Source organism: Nelumbo nucifera, chromosome 3 (assembly GCF_055504915.1).
Source record: "Nelumbo nucifera cultivar China Antique chromosome 3, China Antique-T2T, whole genome shotgun sequence".
Lineage (NCBI taxonomy): Eukaryota > Viridiplantae > Streptophyta > Magnoliopsida > Proteales > Nelumbonaceae > Nelumbo > Nelumbo nucifera.
Genome location: NC_142651.1, coordinates 24,226,023 through 24,245,782, shown reverse-complemented (window position 1 = coordinate 24,245,782; position 19,760 = coordinate 24,226,023). Strand labels below are relative to the sequence as shown.

The following is a 19,760-nucleotide window of genomic DNA, read 5'->3' as shown; positions in this document are numbered from 1 at the left end:
TATGGTGAGGAGGTATTCGCTAGTTTGGTATTTTGGCCCTTAGGCTCTGGGAGCGGCTTGTAGTCCACTCTCCTTGATCTTGCCCATGCCGAAGAGGCGACTAGGACTTGTATGCCCATGCCAAGGAGGCGACTGGGACTTATCGTAGTGTCGAGGTCTTTTATCAGTTCGCCAGTTTGCGCCTGGGCCAGGCTGCCAGGTCACGACTGTGCCAGGCCGCCAGGTTGCGCCAAGGCCAGGCCGCGCCAGGGCCAGGCCACCAACTCGTGCCTGGGCCAGGCCGCGCCAGGTTGGCTCCTTAGAGCTACGGCTGCGCTGCATCAGCCTCGTTAGTGACGTCGGTTACCCACTCCTACAAGAAGCTACTAGGAGCTCAACCTACGGGGGCAGCACTACTAACTTTAGGTCACCAGCTCGCAAGGGAGTCTTGGAAGGCTCAACCGGTAGGGGCATCCATGCAGTCTGTAGGCCGCCTACTCCCGTGGAAGCCACGAAGAGCTCATCTTTGTAGAGAGTACCTCGCAAAGAGGACTGATGAGGCTTTATCCAAGTTGAAACAAAGTTGGTAGAGCTGCTTAGTCTGTTAGTCATCAACTTCCTGCATAGTCTTTGAGTTCATAAAAAATGGAAACTAGAAAATGAGAGCTTTTAGTTTCTAAAAGGTGAGAACTTAGCTTTCTGGAAGAAGAGGACTTAGACTTTCGGAGGATGAGAACTTAGCTTTTTGTAGTGTTTCCCACAAACGGCGCCAATTGATGAATCAATTTTTGGTCATGTATCGATCTTTTGGCTAAGTACCTCTACATTTAGTCTGCTTCCAAGTAGCTGATGACTCAGGCCGAAGTGAACTTTGGTTGCCGAGCTGAGTCGAGCTGGGCAGGCTAGGTGGCGAGCTGAATATAATGTCGAGCTGCCTATGAGGTGCCGAGCTGACCAGGTGGCGAGCTGCCTGTGAGGTGTCGGGCTGACCAGGTGGCAAGCTGCCTATGAGGTGCCGAGCTGACCAGGTGTCGAGCTGCCTGTGAGGTGCCGAGCTGCCTGTGAGGTGCCAAGCTGACCAGGTGCCAAACTGCCTGTGAGGTGCCGGGCTGACTAGGTGCCGAGCTGCCTGTGAGGTGCTGGGCTGACCAGGTGCCGAGCTGAATTGATGAGCTTCGTTGCTCTTTAGAGACCTGCAAGGAACCAAATGTCAGAAGACCCGAGGTGGCTAACCCGATGAGGTCACTCCGATGCTTAAGTCAGTACTCTCATAGTAGACTGCGAGCTAAACTCACAAAGTCTGAGAGCTAGAACTTGCTTACTTGCTTGCCTGCTTGCCATTGGGGTTGGTGCCTTTATATAGGAATTGTTTGGCGTGGGCTTCACGCACCATATCCGAGATTTCTGTGAAGTCGTCTAAGTGGTTCAAGATTCGTAGAGGTAACCGCCATGCACGTTGACCACCCTCCGGATCGTTCGGCACGTGGGCCAACTTCCAAGGCTCATGGGAGTATTAGGATATGCATGTCAAATTCGTCACCGAGCACATCTTGCAAGTCGCTAGGTCGGCGCATGTGCCAGGTCGCCAGGTCGTGCCTATGCCAGGCTGCCAGGTCGGTGCCTGTGCCAGGCTGCCAGGTCGCACCTGTGCCAGGCTGCCAGGTCGCGCTAGGGCCAGGCCGCCAAGCTGCGCCTTTGCCAGGCTGTGCCTGTACCAGGTCACGCCTGGGCCACCAGGTGGGACACCATCAACTTGGCTAAGACAAGTTATTGCCAAAGTGATTCCGGGTGTCACCTATTTATTCTCAGGTACCATGTGTCACAATATCTTTGAAAGGCCAAATCCGCCCTCATCAATAGGGATAAAGGGAAAATAGTAATACCTTTGCAAGGTTTGAATTCTCTGTTAATTCTATGTGAAAATTAACAAATTCTAATATATGTATCATATCGCCTGGTATGAGTCACACTTAAGACTCAACTCCCGTGAGTAAATGGAGTGCAAGGAAAACCACTCCGATTGTAGGAAGCATCTAGTCTTGTATTGACGGGGACCAAATGTTTCTTCTTTCTTTCCCTTTCATCACTTTCTTCTGGAAATAATATAGAATCCGCCTGCTAGACTTTGTCAAAGGTTTTGATGTACGTATTCCTGTTTACCGCGGTTATTAGGTGGTTACTACTTATTAGCGTACTCCAAACATCTACAATTTCCCCTATTTATCTTTCCACCTTAATTAACCTCTTCTTCTATGCATTAGGGGAAAAACAAAATGATTCCAACACACCACTTAACCTTCCTATTCACCCTCATCCTTGTCTTAGTCGTCGACGTTCTACGATGTCTGTCTAATGACGATCCACCATACTTAAGCTGCCGTCCCTTTAAGTGTGGAGATATCACCGGAGTCCAATACCCATTCCGGGAGAAGGGAAACCTGAACGACTGCGGGCATCCCTGGTAGGATCTGGAATGTGGGGAAGATAACGCCACAATAGTGATCAATTCAGAAAGATATCGCGTTTTGAACATCGATCATGGGCGCCGAGTTCTGAAGGTGGCCCGAGTGGATTTATGGGATATTAATATTGTTGGATTTTAATCTCATACGAGATTAAATCCAATGGGTTTGATTGGTCATGAGAAATTGCACCTGCACACTTGATTGAAAATCAATTTTTCTCTTATAAAACCCAGTTTTGAACTTGCCCCACATTGAAAAATTATAAGTTTTGAACGGTCACGATTCGATCGAGTGTGATCAAGAGGCACAATTCAAAGTTAACAATCACTAACTGTTAACTACTTTTTAAATAGTCACAATGTTTGAAATTGTGACTGTTCAATGTGCCTTCTCTAAACCAGCACCTACCTTTTCTTCATACCTCTTCACAAATTATTTAGGGAGCATGAATCAGACTCCAAAACACACAATTTCGAAATTCACTCTCTCTCTCTCTCAGTCCGGTCTGCTACAGTCTCACAGAAGGTTTCTTTGAAGACTCTTCAACTTTGCTGGTTGCACATTCTCGCCCAAGGTTCTGCTATATCCTGGGAATGAATTTTCCTGTAACCCAACAACAAACTCAGAAAAACTGAGTGGGGGCAAATAACGTTCTAAAGACAGTGTCTTCAGACGCGCCTCAGAGCTTCTCCTCCAAAGTTACAGTGACCTCGTTTTCTCCCTCAGAAGTTGGTTAACACCACCCTGGATCTCAAATTCTTAGGTTATGCTCCTGGCACCATCAACCTTACCTTGTTCTATGGTCGCTCCCTACTCTCTTCATCGGCCTATATTAATACAATTATTTTCCTGTCCCAAGATAGTTGTCGGGCCAGCACTAGTAATGGTCTCTTTGGTCCCATTTTCTATGGCCTTCTACCAAATCCTTTCACAACACCATGGATATGTGGAGCAAGTATGGTGGTTCCTGTAATTGGAAGTTCGGAGGTGAAGTACTACTATGATTTGGGAGGAGTTTTTAAGCAAGGTTTTAAGTTGTAGTGGATTGTAAACTGATGTTGCGCGATCCGGGCACATCTAGCTGGCGGAAACCTGGCTCCTAGCTGGTGACAGATGGTACCTGAGGCAAAGAGGAAGGTGAAGAATTCCCGAGGGGTTTGCTGGGCGGGAAAACTCCGATGATTAAGTTAGAACTCTGAGAGAACTGAAGAATACAAACAAAGAGCTAAGAGTGAAGATAGTGCAAGTTCAATACCTCTTCTCTTCGAGGGTTGGGGCCTTTTTATATTGAAGATTTCTTGAATCAGGTGTAACCGCCTCTGCCACAGCCGTTACTGCCAGAGCCAAGGTGGCGGATGTGGGCAGCCGTTGCAGGGTATGGACCTGTCAGGCATGCCACATCTGGCAAAAGTGGCAGGCACAACGCCGCCTGACAAGAGACGTGGGCACAACCTCCAAATTCGGCAGGTACTATTGTTAGGCAGATGTTTTCTGCAGGTTGCCGAGCTACTTTGCACCGAGCTGCCTTGGTCCGAGCTACCCTACACCGGGGTGCTAGGGGTAGCCGAGGTGCGAGTGCTTAAGGCGAACCTTAGAAAAGTATGGGCAGGAGCGGTAATGGAGCTATCCCAAAGTGTCCCCACTTCGGGATACTTCCCATAGATCGAGGTGTTCCCTTCTCAGGAAGGAAGAGTTCGGGGCCCAATGGGAGGAGCTCGGGAGTCCTCCTCCCTTAGGGAGAATTCGGAGTATGCTGCATGTTTCTTCTCGGCGAGATGCCACATCCGCCGAGTTGTATTGCTGGACTCCAGCGAGTCCAGTACGTCAAGTTATGGCCAGGCTGCCACGCTGAGTTGTCACCTATGCCAGGTTGTACCCACGTGTCCCCGTGCTACGAGGTCGGGCCAAATCACCCTCCATCAATTGCCCCCCACTTCCCGTGCTGGGGGTTCTGACCCAATGCGGGGAGTCCGCGGTGTGCCGGGTGGATTTGGCTCGGAGCTCTGGCCTCCTGGTCAGGCGGCTTATTGGTCAAACCAGTTCACTGTTCGGCTTGATCAAGGGCAATCCGGGTGGCGTATAGTCTACGCACGGACGTCACGCAATCCATGAACTCCGTGGACGTCAAAAAACGCGCTAAACCGATTTTGCCTCGGGGGTCGTATAGCCGGTTTTCTTGAGAGCCGTCAGATCGTCTTGATCTTGACCGTTGATGCCCGAGTACAGTGGCTATAAATAGCGGGGGTCCTGGTCATTTTTCCTCGCCAAAAGGCCTCAGCATTTGTCTTGAGCTCGCGTTTAAGGTCTCCAGCTCGAGTCAATTCTCCCTAGTTCGGTTGCTTTTCCTTGGTGGGTACCTCGGCTCAGGGTGACCCCACCGAAGTCCAGTCTCACGAGGCGCGGGAGGCCTCGGGTAATCTGGCATCCACCTCTCACCGAGGTTGGATGCCGGATAGGTTCGACCCCTCCACTATGACCCTGGAGAGGCTCCGATACCTCATCCGGCAATACAATCTACCTAGGGAGTATACCTATAGTCTTCCTGCAAGTAACTTCCCATGGGAGCATGGTCCTGACGAGATCGTGATCTTCCGGGAGCAGCTTATAGCCGGGCTCCGTCTTCCTTTCCACCCTCTTATCGTAGATGTCCTGAACCACTTCAACGTCACAATAGACCAACTCCACCCGAACTCCGTTCATAACGTGGTCGGGACCATATCCCTTTGCTTCGAGTACATCCTTCCTTTGAACTTAGATATCTTTTGCTCGATCCTTTCAATAAAGAAGCGCTACAAGCATTCTCCCCGAGCACAGGTGGGCCTACTACCTGTCCCCTCGCTCGGGTTTTAAGTTACTGCACAAGCTTCCTAGCAAAGTCCTGGCCTGGAAGCAGGACTACTTCGTAGTACGGAACACCGCGGGGTGGCCCTTCCCCACTCACTGGAGGGTAGTTATTCAAGACCCCGGTGTTATCCTGGACAAGAAGACAAGGGAGACGCTCCAATCATGGGTTGAGCTCGGGTTTAATTACAAGGATTATATCGCCAAGAGCAAGCTCATACAGGCCGGCTTGAGCCCGGGTAGGTTGTCTTACTTAGTACCTTGCTTAAATAGTTAGTACTTTCGAGTTTACTAATGTTGAGCTATGTTGCAGGGCCCATGGAAGAAGAGAAGCTTAAGGGGGAGAGGCTTTTCCGCCAAATGAAAGGGAGGAAGAAGCGAGCTACCAAGAGAGCTCGCATCGAGTCTCCATAGGCCCCCACTTCCAAACCCGAGCTTCCGTAGGCTCCTACCTCTGAGCCTGAGCTCCCTGATGTACGTCCAATCATCAACTTGGAGGAGATCCTACCACCTCGGGAGCTCAAGACATCGGCAGAGCCTGCTCCACAGGCAGCTGCGAAGCCCGAGGTCACCACCGAGGCCGCTGATGCAGCGGCTGAAGCTTCCACTGAGCCCATCCGCTGAGCCTGAGGTCAAGAGGGAGCCCGGAGCATCCTGATTCCTCAATGCAACATTCGAAAGAGCAAGGGGGCTGTCTACGCCAAAGAGGTCACCATTTGGGCTGACCTCACTCCTGTTCAACTTGGAGCCTGGGCTGCCACCCACACAATGGTGGTAAGTTATAAAGATCCTTCAGTCCGAGAGGCATCTGAAGAGGGCTCTAGCTGCCGAGAACTCGGCTCGCGCAGCCCACACCGATCTGAGGGCAGCTCGTGACCAAATCTATCGGTTGGAGAGCGATGCTTCAGCTTAGAAGAATGTCATCAAGGCGTTGATGGCGGAGAAGGAGGAGCTGGCACGTGAGAGGGATGAGCTAAAGAGCAAGGTTAACGCCCTCCAAGTAGGCAAGGGGGCTTTAGAGCTTGAGGTGAAAGACCTTAAGGAGGATAAAGGGGTTCTGAAGCACGAGGTGGAGTTCCTCAAGGCCGATATTGAGGAGAAAACTGAGATCTTCAACCAGGCCATAGAGGAGACCAAGGTTAAGGCCGCCCTAGACTATGTCAGATTAGACAAGTTTGACGCCGTGCTGACGGAGGCCTATTGTAAGGGCTTCAAGCTTAGTAGGTGGTTGATAAGGCACACATACCCTAAGCTCGACACGAGCGCCATCACCACTTCGCGGATCACGGACGAGATAGCCCGCCAGGCCACAGAGGACTCAGATTCTAAAGAGGAGAGCGGCGACAAAGAGGCAGATGCCACCGACCTGGTAGAAGCTTCTGAGGAGGTCCCGAGTAAAGATGACGAGTCCCCCAAATAGTTTGTGTAGTCCTTGTACCTTGAGCCTGTGAGCTCAGTTTTAGTTTCTCTTTTTTTTTTTTTTTACCGAGCTCATTGTATGGAACTCTCAATCAATGAATTTCGCTTTTTTGCTAGTACTGCGCACTTTATACTTTTTCCAGAGTGACTGCTTTATCCGAACTGTTAAGTGTCCGAAGTAGGGTTTTTCATCTATCGCCTCCCTGAATTGTCTCCCTGTACCTTGTAGGAGTGGTTTTTATAATGTACATCGAGGTGAGCGACATAGTAAGGCATATGCCTGAACTGTCTTCCAGTATTTGACTTGCTGGCTGTCCCTAGCGGGTCCAACCCGTTGTATGCCGAGGTGGCTAAGCGTCGTAGGGTCCATACCTAAGCTGCTTGCGTCCTTGGCATACTATGCACTACAGTGTCGAGGCCCTTGGTTAGCTCGGCATTTTAGCCCTTTGGCTGGAGGGAGTGGCTTTAGTCACTCCCCCCTAGAGTTTGCCCATGCCGAAGAGGCGACTGGGTCCTATAGTGCCGAGGTCATCGTTAGCTCGGCATTTTGGCCCTTAGGCTCTAAGAGCGGCTACGGTCCACCTCCTCTTGGAGTTTGCCCATGCCGAAGAGGCGACTGGGTTCTATAGTGCCAAGGTCATCGTTAGCTCGACATTTTAGCCCTTGGGCTCAAAGAGCGACTTGTAGTTCACTCAGCTCGGCGATCATGGGTAATATTGCCTTAAGTTGACAATGTTCCATGCCCGAGGTACTTGTTTCCCTTCTAGGATTTCGAGCTCGTATGTACCTTCCCTGAGCACCCGCTTTACTCGATAAGGTCCTTCCCAATTAGGCCCGAGCTTACCAACGCCAGGCTCAGGCACCATAACTTTACAAAGAACCAGGTCTCCAACGCGGAAGTTCCGCTTTTTGACCTTGGCGTTATAGTACCGAGCAACTCTTTGCTGGTAGGCCGCGGTCCTGATATATGCGAGGTCCCGTACCTCGTCAAGTAGGTCGAGGTTGGTGCGTAGCTCGCCTTCATTTTCCTTGTCATCATATTCTTCTAGTCGTAGAGTGGGGACCTTGATCTCGGCTGGGATGACTGCTTCAGTGCCGTAAGTGAGATTGAAGGGAGTCTCGCCTGTTGCGGTCTTTATTGTGGTCCGATAAGCCCATAATACATTGGGCAGCTCGTCTGCCCATAGTCCATTAGCTCGGTCTAGGCATGCCTTTAGTCCGCGGAGGATAGCTCTGTTCGTGACTTCCGCTTGACCGTTTGCTTGAGGGTGTGCCACCGAGGTGAAGTTTTGTTGAATTCCCATGTCTTGGCACCAGTTCTGGAATTTGATGTCCTCGAATTGCTTACCGTTGTCAGAGATCAGTAACCGAGGTAGTACGAAACGACACACTATGCTCTTCTAGAAGAAGTTCTGCACATTCCGAGTTGTGATTGTTGTGAGGGGTTCAGCCTCAACCCACTTAGTGAAATAATTGACTGCTACCGATGGGAATCTTCTTTGACCTGTTGCTGGTGGGAATGGCCCGAGTATGTCGATCCCCCACTATGCGAATGGCCACGGGCTAGTGAGGTACTTTAGGTCGGCGACAGGCTAGTGGTGGATGGTGGCGTGCTTCTGACACTTGTCGCATCTTTTGACGAGCTCGGTTGCGTCTGCCTTCATCGTTGGCCAGTAGTACCCCTGTCGCAATGCTTTCTGGGCGAGGGCCCTGCCCCCCAAGTGTCCGCCGCACAGGCCCTCATGAGTATCACGGAGGACGAGCTCAGCCTCAGAGGGCCACAAGCAGCGCAGATAGGGGAGCGTGTAGGATCTTTGGTACAACCACTCGTCTATCATGACGTATTTGGCTGCCTGACGCTCTACCCTTCTGGCGGCATTACAATCTACAGGGAGGGATCCATGTAGCAGGAAGCTCATGAGCGGATCGATCCAGTTCGGCTCTGCTTGAACGACGGGAGTGACCCCCCCCCCCCCCCGAGAATGCTAGGCCGAGGTAAGTTCTCTATATACACGGTTCTCATGGTGTTATCACTAGTGCTGGCTAACCGGGATAGGGCATCGGCCTCAGCGTTCTCTAATCTCGGGATCCACTGGATGAAGTGTGACTGGAAGTTGAGCAGAACCCCTCTCTACTTTGGCTAAGTTAGCTATCATGGTTGGCTCACGAGCTTCGTACTCATCCGTAACCTGGTTAACCACGAGCTGAGAATCACTGCAGACAACAATGTGCCTGGCTTTCACCTTGTTTGCTAGATTCAGCCTGGCTAGTAACGCCTCGTACTCTGCTTCATTGCTGGATGTCACAAACTCGAAGCGTAGTGCATACTCCAGTTTCACACCGCTCGGCCCATACAGAACAATCCCAGCTCTGTTGCCCTGCTGGTTTGATGAGCCATCTACGTGAAGGATCCAGGGCTCCTCATCCCAGTTCGCGCTTGGTCTGAATAGGAGAGATGCCGCGCTGGTTGCTACTTCATGGTGCTCGAGCTCAACCGGCCTGGGAACCTCAGGCTTGCCCGAGTTGGGGGCCTCGTGTTCGACCGACCTGGGGACTTCGGAGCTAAAGCTGCATTTTGCAACAAAATCTGCCAAGGCTTGGGCCTTGATAGCAATTCGCGGCTTGTACTGGAGCTCGTACTCGCTGAGCTCAATGGCCCACTTTGTTAACCTTCCGAAGACCTCGGGCTTGAGCAGGACTTGCCTTAGAGGTTTGTTGGTAACTTGGTAAGGACGAGATGGTGTGAGCTTGGAAGTACGGACGGAGCTTCCGAGCTGCAATGACTAGTGCATAGGCTAGCTTTTCTATCTTTGGGTACCTCATTTCGGCTCCCTGCAACACTTTACTAACATAGTAGACGGGTCATTGGACCCGATCTACTTCTCTTATTAGTACCGAGCTGACCACCCCGTCACTTGCCGAGAGGTACAACTCTAAAACATCACCTTCTTCGGGTCGGGTTAAGACTGGGATGCTAGAGAGGTACTTTTTGAGCTCGTCGAACGCGAGCTGCCATTCTTCGGTCCATTCGAAGCCTTTGCTTTTTATTGCCTTAAAGAAAGGCAGGCAACGGTCTACCGACTTGGACATGAACGGCTCAGAGTGGCTAAACGGCCATTCAACTTCTGAACCTCTTTCAATTTCCGGGGTGGTCTCATTTCTAGGATAGCTTTAATTTTGTCCGGGTTATCCTCTATGCCGCGCCGGTTAACGATGTACCCTAGGAATTTACCCGAGGTGACACTGAAGACACACTTATTCGGGTTAAATTTCATGTTAAACTTACGCAGAATTTCAAAAACCGAATGCAAATCTTGTATTAAATCATGTGAAAATTGGGTTCTGACGACCATGTCGTCTACATAACATTCTATTTTCCTACCAATCAGTGGCTCAAATAATTTATTTACAAGTCTCTAAAAGGTTGCCCCAGCATTTTTCAACCCAAAGGGCATGACCTTGTAATAGTACAGGCTGAGCTCGGTTATGAAGGCATTTATTCGTTAGCTGGATCCATCCTGATCTGGTTGTAGCCCGAATAGGCATCTAAGAAGCTCAGCAACTCGTACCCTGAGGTCGCGTCAACCAGACGGTTGATCCTGGGGAGTGAGAAGCAATCCTTTGGGCAAGTTCGGTTCAGGTCGATGTAGTCAACGCACATGCGCCATTTACCATTAGCCTTTTTTACCAGAACAGGGTTGGCCACCCAGCTCGGGTAATGGACTTCCCCGATAAAGTCTGCTGCGAGGAGCTTCCCGACCTCCCCGTCGATTGCCCTTCATCGCTCTGGGGCTAAGTTGCGTTTCTTCTATCTAACGGGTCTAACTACAAGATCAGTATTCAGCTTGTGAGTCATAATGCTAAGGTCTATGCCGAGCATCTCTGCCGCGGACCATGCAAAAACATCTAAATTTTTAAGTAAAAAACTTACTAGTTGGGATCGTAGAGGCTTCTCAATAGAAGCATCGATCTGAAGTGTCCGAGCTGGGTCCTCTGTCGATGCCGGGATGGAGACAGTCTCTTCTGTGGGTGCAACTCGTTCCTTGCATTGCTCCGTAGGTCGTTCCAGCTCGAGGTCGTCAGCCACCTTAGCTTTCCTTTTAAGGGCGGCGACATAGCACTTGCGAGACTCAAGCTGGTCACCCCGCGCTATCCCAATTCCGAAGTCTGTGGGAAACTTCATTGCCAAATAGTAAGTGGAGACCACAACACGTAGGGCCTGGGTGATCGTCCGACCTACTATGGCATTGTACGGGGAGGGGGTTGCGACCACTAAGAAATCGTGGTTGAGCCTCACTATGCTAGGCCAAGTTCCGATTTCCACAGGTACTGTAATCCTTCCCAGGGGCCTAACTTCCTCTCCGCTGAAACCAACCAGGGGAGTATTTGCGGGCTTCCGGTCGCTTTCTTGGAGCTGGAGCTGGTCGAATGCTACTTTGAAAAGGATATCCACCGAGCTGCCCGAGTTGACAAGGACACGCCTGACTTCAAAGTCGTTAATCATTACCTTTATGACGAGCGCGTCATCATGGGGGTAGTGGACACTGCGTGCGTCGTCCTCTATGAAGAAGATCGGGTCTTCCATCCTTGGCCACTTCGGGGGATTTTGCTCTTCCCTAGCGGCCTCGTGAGCTGATGCCTGAGCTGCTGCCGAAGTGCAACCCGCGACAATTGAACCTCCAACGATCACGTGGATAGTCCCCCGAACTGGTCTCTCTTCTAGGGGCTGCCTCTGCGGTTTCTCTGCCTACCTGCTAGGTTCGGGAGCGTCTCTACTATGCTCCCCCTGCCGACCTGCTTTATTATTATTATTAATCTATACAAAATTTCTCAGGTATCCACGATGGAGGAGCTCCTCTATCTCGTCGCGGAGGTTTTTACAGTTTTCAGTACTATGACCGTGGTCTTTATGGAAATTACAATACAAATTTTTATTCCTTACATTAGGGTCTGCCTTCAACCGAGGTGGCCACTTCATATACGGGGCGTCCTTGATGGCCATAAGGATCTCGGCCCACTTCGCTTTCAGGGGCGTGTAGTCTGCCCTTTCTGCTGTCGAAGCTCGGAAAGGCTGTCCTGGCCTTGCCCCCCGAGGTTGGTCCATCTTCTTCTTACTACCCTGGGTTGAGGGCTCTGTCTTCCTTTTTCTTTTCTCAAGGGCCTGTTCACCTTTCTAGTTGATCTCCTCCTCCGTCCCTATAAACTGATCCGCGAGCTTGAGTAACTCGGTCATAGTCTTGGGTTGATTAACAACCACATGCCACTTGAATTCTTTATGGGTGATGCCTCGCTTGGCCGCAGTGAGCCGAACTGCAGGGTCCAGGTCGGGTATTTGCATACAAGCATCGTTGAATCGCTTGATATAGCTTCGGATGGACTCCCCTTCCTTCTGGGCTATGCCAAGGAGGCTCTCTTGAGTTCTTGGGCATCTCTTGCTGGTGACAAAGTGGGAAACAAAGACTTGCACGAACTGTGCCCAGCTCCTTATCGATCCGGGTGCAAGGTTTCGGTACCATGTACGGGCTACCCCTTTGAAGGTGGTGGAGAAAGCCACGCACATACAGGATTCACTGGCCCTTTCCAGGTGCATCTGGGACTGGAAGGCGTCCACATGGTCATTCGGGTCAAAGGATCCGTCATACTTATCTAGTGGGGGAAGCTTGAAATCCTTTGGCATAGGAACAACAAGGAGTTCTGGCGACAGAGGAGAAGGAACTGAAAGAAGTGGGGTAACTTTTACTTCACCCAAGCTTACCTCCTCCTTACCCTGGAGCTCGGGCAGATCGTGAGTGGGAGCTCAGCGAGCTCGGCGGCACCTCCGCTGCTTCCATGCTGGCTCGGCGTTGGTGCTACTGGCTTCGGCATTACCGAGCTCGATGGGCCCAGGGAGGGGCTCGGACTTCTGCTGGTAGCTGCGAACTGAGGGGCCTTGCCTCAAGTCTATGGCCAGCACAGACTGTGAGTGCTGAGGCGACGCGGGCCTAACTAGCTGGGAGGCCCCTGACTTGACTGCAGGCTGCGAGGCAGGGGTAGCTGGTCTCTCTTTTCCGCCATGAGATGATGCCGAGGTCTCTCCTCGGCGAGAAGGAAGTTCGTTCCGATGGCGGGGCTTAGCTTGCTGCGTGGTCGGATGCCTAGGAGGGAGTGGCTGCTGGGCCTGAGGCAGTAGGGGAAACTGCTGTTGATACTGATACTGGGAAACTTGGTGCAGCACTTGCTGCTGATAAAGTTGAAGCTGTTGGAACTGTTGCATTTGAGCTTGCATAGCTCGCATGCACTGCATCAGGTCCTCAAGCTGGCTTTGGTTGGCCACCGGAGGGATGACGGAGGGTTCAGCGAAGGTTGTTCCAATCGCAGGGGGAAGTGGAATGTACACAGGTGCCACTGTCTGAGGCACACTCAGACTGGGAACTCCGTCCGTAGAGAGGGGGACGGTGAGCTGTCCGATGCAGACAGTGGGAAGTTGGGGTTGTTCCTCAGAGGTGTTTCGGTTTGCACCTTGTCTGACATTGCTGGAAGAAGCCATGAATGCTGAATTTTTTAGAGAGAGTTGTGGAGATTAGAGGAAGGCTTTTTGAAGTGTTTCCCATAGACGGTGCCAAATGATGCTGCGCGATCCGGGCACTCATAGCTGGCGGAAACCTGGCTCCTAGCTGGTGACGGATGGTACCTGAGGCGAAGAAGAAGGTGAAGAATTCCCGAGGGGCTCGCCCGGCGGGAACACTCTGATGATTAAGTTAGAACTCTAAGAGAACTGAAGAATACAAACAAAGAGCTGAGAGAGCAGATAACACAAGTTCATTACCTCTTCTCTTCGAGTGTCGAGGTCTTTTTATATTGAAGATCTCTCAAATCAGGTGTAACCGCCTCTGCCACATCCGTTACTACCAGAGCCGAGGTGGCGGATGTGGGCAGCCGTTGCAGGGTACGGACCTGTTAGGCGTGCCATATCTGGCAGAAGTAGCAGGCACGACGCCGCCTGACAAGAGACGTGGGCGCAGCCTCCAGATTCGATAGGTACTATTGTTAGGCAGATCTTTTCTGCAGGTTGTCGAGCTACTTTCCGTCGAGCTGCCTTGGTCCGAGCTACCCTACACCGGGGTGCTGGGGGTAGCCGAGGTGCGAGTGCTTAAGGCGAACCTTAGGCAAGTATGGGCAGGAGCGGTAATGGGGCTATCCTGAAGTGTCCCCACTTCAGGATACTTCCCGTAGATCGGGGTGTTCCCTTCTCAGGAAGGAAGAATTTGGGACCCACTGGGAGGAGCTCGGGTCTCAGGAGGAGTTTAGGAGTCCTCCTCCCTTAGGGAGAATTCAGAGTATGCTGGATGTTTCTTCTTGGCGAGCTGCCACGTCCATCGAGTTGTATTGCTGGGCTCCGACGAATCCAGTACAAGTTATGGCCAGACTGCCACATTGATCTGTTACTTATGCTAGGTTATACCCACGTGTCCCCATCTTACGAGATCGGGCCAAATCATCCTCCATCATAAACGATTTATTCTGTGGGGAATGCTTGGACTCGGGTGGAGGATGCGGATATAACTCCACCTTGGAACAACCCACTTGCTTTTGCCCTGGCGGGGCTTACCCAACTACGTGTCCGCCAGGACCCTCGGGTATGTAAACACCTTTTCTTGGATATTGCTTTTACTATTTTGATACACCCGCTGGCCGCTGCTTTGAGGGATGCAAATGGATTGGATTCAATCTGGCGAATCCGATTCGTTTAAGTTTGCAGTTGGATTGTTCATTCAATCATAATCGGATCAAATTCCAACACATACACAAAATACTAGTTTTTAGTATCAATCAAACCTTTTAGAATTAAGTAGGTTCATTCTTATATATGTATGCTGACTTTTATACAGATTCACTAACACTACAATTCAATTGGATTGGAGGAGTCAGATATCAAATCGAAATTGAATTTATATTTTGCATATCTATTAGCTATCGAATTTCTTGGATTCTAATCAGATCGAATTCAAATATATCCTTGGTGAATTTGATCTGATCATTTTGCAAAACCCTACTTGATCCGTCTGGTAGTGCTGGTGCACTCCAGCCAGCAAATGTAAAATTCTAGTTGTGTTAGGGTCCTCAATGCCCCGGACTGAGTGAGTGCAAACTATGCAATGTGTTACACGACGCAGCCCGGGGGAAAAGAGTTTTCAGTGTACACATATCATCCTATTAGTCAAAATTGAAACGTGGACCCGTTCATTTCAGAGTTGTTGAATGTTGGTTTCAAGCCCATCTTAATCATACTCGCGTCATCTGTAATTTGATTTTTTTTTTTTTGTTGTCATCTAGAAAAGAAAAGGAATTGAAATCAAAGAGAGGATTAAGGTGATATCCATTTTATTTTTCAATAAGAGAATTGATATTCCTTTTCAAGTGTGCCATGTGTACATACTTAATGTCGATCGGCTATGTCAATCACCTCAGACTTGGAAAGTTGAGGTTAATTTCTGAATTATGATCAGAACTCTAACGCCAATAAATGGTCTACTTTACTTTATGAATGCTTATATATCTAGTTACCACAATCTTCAATTAAACTAATTGATAGGGAGCAAGTTCGAAGGAGAGGGTAGAATAACTTGTGGAAGCAAACGCTTTGCTGGAGTATTACTTAAGATACTCTAGACATGGGGTTAGGAGCACAATTCTTAGATAAAACAGTTTTGGTTGTCTTTGATACCGATTCCCGTCTATACCTTTTGGGTTGATCTAACATAAATTGGTGAAATATGTAGTCTTAAGTCACATCACATCGAAAATCACATCAACTAAAATAATGCGTGTGTGTGGTTGATCATGGAAAACAAAAACAATTTAACTGATATGGCAGTTGTTTTTATTTTCAAAAATAAAATCAACCATGTATTGGAAAGGAACCCCTCTTAAATATGATGTTTCACATAGAAACAATAATTTGTAGTGATAAACTCAAAAGTTTCAGGTAGAAAAAATAATCAACTTTCTCACAAATTTGTATTCTTCATCCAAAACTTTGGCATAGAAACAGCAATTAATGGTTCCCAATACAACATTGAATAGATTAGATACTGCTTTTCTTTGCTTCATTAGATAAGTGTATTTTTACTGTTTGAAAATTGACTGACATTACACTTATTATTTCTGACAATTGTCTAACTCTACCTTATCTTTAGCAATTGTTAATATTTCCTCAAAACCTGTACAAATGTTACATCACATGACATTTAAAATTTTTTTAAAGCCCAATGTTATCCTCATCCCCTTCCTCTCAACAGGCACTCCCTTCCCCCTCCGACCTCTCTCTCTTTCCTCTATCTTCCTCCGACTATCTCCATCAATACCAGATCAGTTCGCAAATCAACATTCTTACCAAGATCAACCCTCCGTTGAGCTCTAGAGCTAACAAACAGAGATTACTCTCCATCAACACCAGATCGGTTCCTAAATCAACAATCTTATTAAGATCAACCCTCTATTGATCTCCTAAGCTAAGAAAGACAATGAACAATTAAACTCTCATCACTCCATTGAGATCCTGAACTAACAACGAAGACAGGTCACCTGAATCCTCTGCTCTCGTCACTTTGTTCTTCGTCGAAGACGATGAACAGTTAAACTCTCATGAAGTCCTCCCTTTTACCGCCTTTTGTCTTTCATTCGTTGAAGTACACGAAGACCTGCAAGGAAGGAAATAGTTAAACTCAGCCTCAAAGGCTCTCAGAGCTTTGCAAATCATTAAAGGCAGATGAACCCATCTCTGTTTCCTGTGCTACAGGCAATCCTGATGTGGTTGCGGATGAATCCCGTCCTGGGTTGGGTCTATTCTTCTGAAACTCTTATTCTGACATAATTCTCATCTTCTTCCCTTGTTTCTTCGTCTTGACACGAACCTAGTCAATGCAGGGTGACTTTCGAGGACGGGGGCTCGGGAGTGTCGAATGTAGAACCTCAAACCGTGCTTAAGATGAGATCTAGTTCTCATCTTCTTCCCTCAAGAATTGGAATGACTCAATCTCCAGCTGAGTCCTTGCCATCACACATCAGTTGATGTTGGTCGCCAGTGGTCTCATAATGGCTAGGGTTCACATGAGAGAAGGTTGGAGGGGAGTTTGAATGAGAGGGAAAAGTCCAACCCGGGTGGGAGCAGCTGGGCATTTAAAGGACTTGGGTTAAGAGTATCGACAACATAGGAGAAAAAGGGTTCCTTGTAGATCGAAGCGGTGAGAAATTAACACCCACCTATCGAAACAAATCATCATCGACAATGAGTAGCTACATTGAAGAAGAAGCAGACGACGGGCCAGATCTCAGATCTGGGTTCCTTGCAGATTTGAGATCTCCAACATTTCTCACCGTCGCACCGTCATTCGGAAATTGCAGCGACAAGCGTCGCGAGCGAAGGCGATGGTGCTCCTCTCTATTCTTGGGTGCTCTATTGATCTCCATCCTTTGGTGGGGTTTTTAAATCCTCTTCTGGTGAAACATTTTGAAAATCCTCTATTGATCTCCATCTAAAGCAAAAGGCAGCAATCTAAGGTTAATCCAGCAGAGCCTAGCGGCAGCTGATGTTGTAGTGTTTCCTTCGAATAGAGATCGGTGGCCATCGGCGGCCACTCATCCATGCTAAGCGAACCCGCACATATAGGTTAAAACAGTAATTTTGCCGATCAAATATTTGAGTTAAAGGGTAAAATGGACATTTTAGACTTTCTGTCCATGTTTAACAACATTGATAAGATTTAGATAATTATAGAAATAGTAGGAGTAGCGTCAATCAATTTTTAAACAGTAAGGATACACTTGGTCAATTAACTAAACTATAAAGATAGTTTAAGAAATTTATCCATATATTAATCATACATCTACAAATAACAGAAAAATTTGAATGGTCTACTTTCATTAATGTGTACTACTTCTTTTCTGTTGGGGCCATTACATATGGTGTAGGGTTTGCTTGATGACAAAAGCATCATGAGTATTGATCATGTGATGACAAGGGTATCCTTTTTACTCAGAGGTCCACAGGACTTGAAGATCTGAAACTGTCTTAGTTCTTGCATTTCTTTACTTTATGGTTATGAGCATCGATCTAAACTCTATATATTGTCACATGCCGAGCCTTTATGCAGGATTATATCATTCATCTGTTATCCCTTGGATTGACAATTTCATTCAACCTGATAGGCTATAATTTTGAGATCTTGCAAAATAAGTTTCAAGTAATCCGATTATGTTTTCTAATGATATGTTATCTCGTCTTTATTCTGCTGCAGGGAAAACAGGAAATTGGGTTGCAATAGGTAGTACACCTAGCAAAGTCTAATTTCTTCTATTCATTCTCCATTCACCCATTGATTTACATCTCTCTCTGTCTCATTATCTCCTTTCATTGCCCACAGCTGCATCAACTGGAGGAGGTTTTGCTCTTATCGCAATAATAATTATATTCTGTTGGATGAGAAAGAAAGTCTCTTCAGATAATGTAATTCTCTCTCGAAGCGGGAAAACAAAGAATATTCAAAATGTAGAAGCGTTCCTAAAGAGTTATGGATCCTTGACTCCAACAAGATACAAGTATTCAGATGTCAAGAGAATGACGAATTGCTTCAAAGATAAATTAGGCCAAGGAGGTTATGGTGGTGTATTCAAAGGAAAACTAAGTGATGGTCGTCTCGTGGCTGTGAAAGTATTGAATGACTTCAAAGGCAATGGAGAGGAGTTCATTAATGAGGTTGCAAGCATTAGCAGGACTTCCCACGTTAATATTGTCACTCTCCTAGGTTTTTGCATCGAGGAACACAAAAGAGCTCTGATCTATGAGTTCATGCCGAAAGGATCTCTTGAAAAATTTATTTATTGTGGAACACCAACAGAAACTCCTCACCTCGAATTTGAAATACTATGCAAAATTGCAGTCGGAATTGCTCAAGGGCTAGAGTACTTGCACCGTGGTTGTAAGACGCGAATAGTACATTTTGACATAAAGCCACATAACATTCTTTTAGATGACAACTTTTGTCCGAAGATCTCTGACTTTGGGCTTGCAAAACTATGCCCCAGAAACGAAAGTATACTATCGATGACAGGTGCCAGAGGGACTGCAGGATACATTGCACCAGAAGTGTTCTCGAGAAACTTTGGAGGGGTCTCGCATAAATCGGATGTGTATAACTATGGTATGATGATTCTAGAAATGGTTGGAGGAAGGAAAAATATTCAGGTAGAAGTCGATAATACAAGCGAAATTTATTTTCCACACTGGATTTATAAGCGTCTTGGGCTAGAAGAGGATTTAGGACTGCATGGAATTACAAATAATGTGGAAGGAGAAATTGCTAGAAAGATGATTTTGGTGGGTTTGTGGTGCATACAAATAGACCCAGCAGATCGGCCATCGATGAGTAAGGTGCTAGAAATGTTAGAAAGAAATGCTGATAGTCTACTAATCCCACCTAAGCCCTTCCTTTCATCCCCACCAAGATCACCGACAAGATTTTCGACCGTGTCAATATCATAGAGTTAGTAAATGTTGTTGCATTTTTAAGCTTATCCTGTAGCTATGGCAAAGTACGTACGTAGTACAGTATTTCTTCACATTATCTTTTACACGTATTTTTCATTGTAGTAAGGCGCAAATATCATGTCGATAAACTGCTGGAAATGGCTGCTAATCTCACGGATAGAATAAGGAATACTTGAATAGTTAATGCATGCCTAAAAAAGATAAGTGAACAAATGAAATCAGAAAAGATGTTGCCTTACAATAGTAGATTATGTTAAAATAAATACAAAAACATGAAATCTTACATGAGTCGTCCTGTTTTAAACTTGCACATAGAAGGACAAGATTATTATTGATTGGTTGTAGAACTTGTTAAAGGTGAATGATCAATTTTAATTTCATGTTATTATTATATTTAATCATAATCAGGGTTTGTTTGGTTCGCAGTTGGAATTGGAATCAGAATTGGAATTGGAATGGTCCATTTCCATAATCCATTTGGTTCAGACAGGAATGAGAACGGGAATTAAAATCAGAAGGAATGAGATCTA

At 47.7% G+C, this 19,760-nt stretch overlaps 1 protein-coding gene across 2 annotated transcripts in view; it reads left to right on the top strand.

Moving 5' to 3' along the window:
* The window catches only part of LOC104602625 (LEAF RUST 10 DISEASE-RESISTANCE LOCUS RECEPTOR-LIKE PROTEIN KINASE-like 2.1), a 31,382-nt gene extending 12,042 nt beyond the window's left edge, over window positions 1-19,340 (top strand). For both annotated transcript variants that reach the window (XM_088901203.1, XM_010266388.2), the window contains exons 2-3: window positions 17,981-18,007; window positions 18,107-19,340. In XM_088901203.1, the coding sequence (XP_088757329.1) occupies window positions 17,981-18,007; window positions 18,107-19,224 (1,145 nt within the window). In that variant the 3' untranslated portion in view covers window positions 19,225-19,340. The remainder of the gene's footprint in view (window positions 1-17,980; window positions 18,008-18,106) is intronic.
* Window positions 19,341-19,760: the final 420 nt, after the last annotated feature.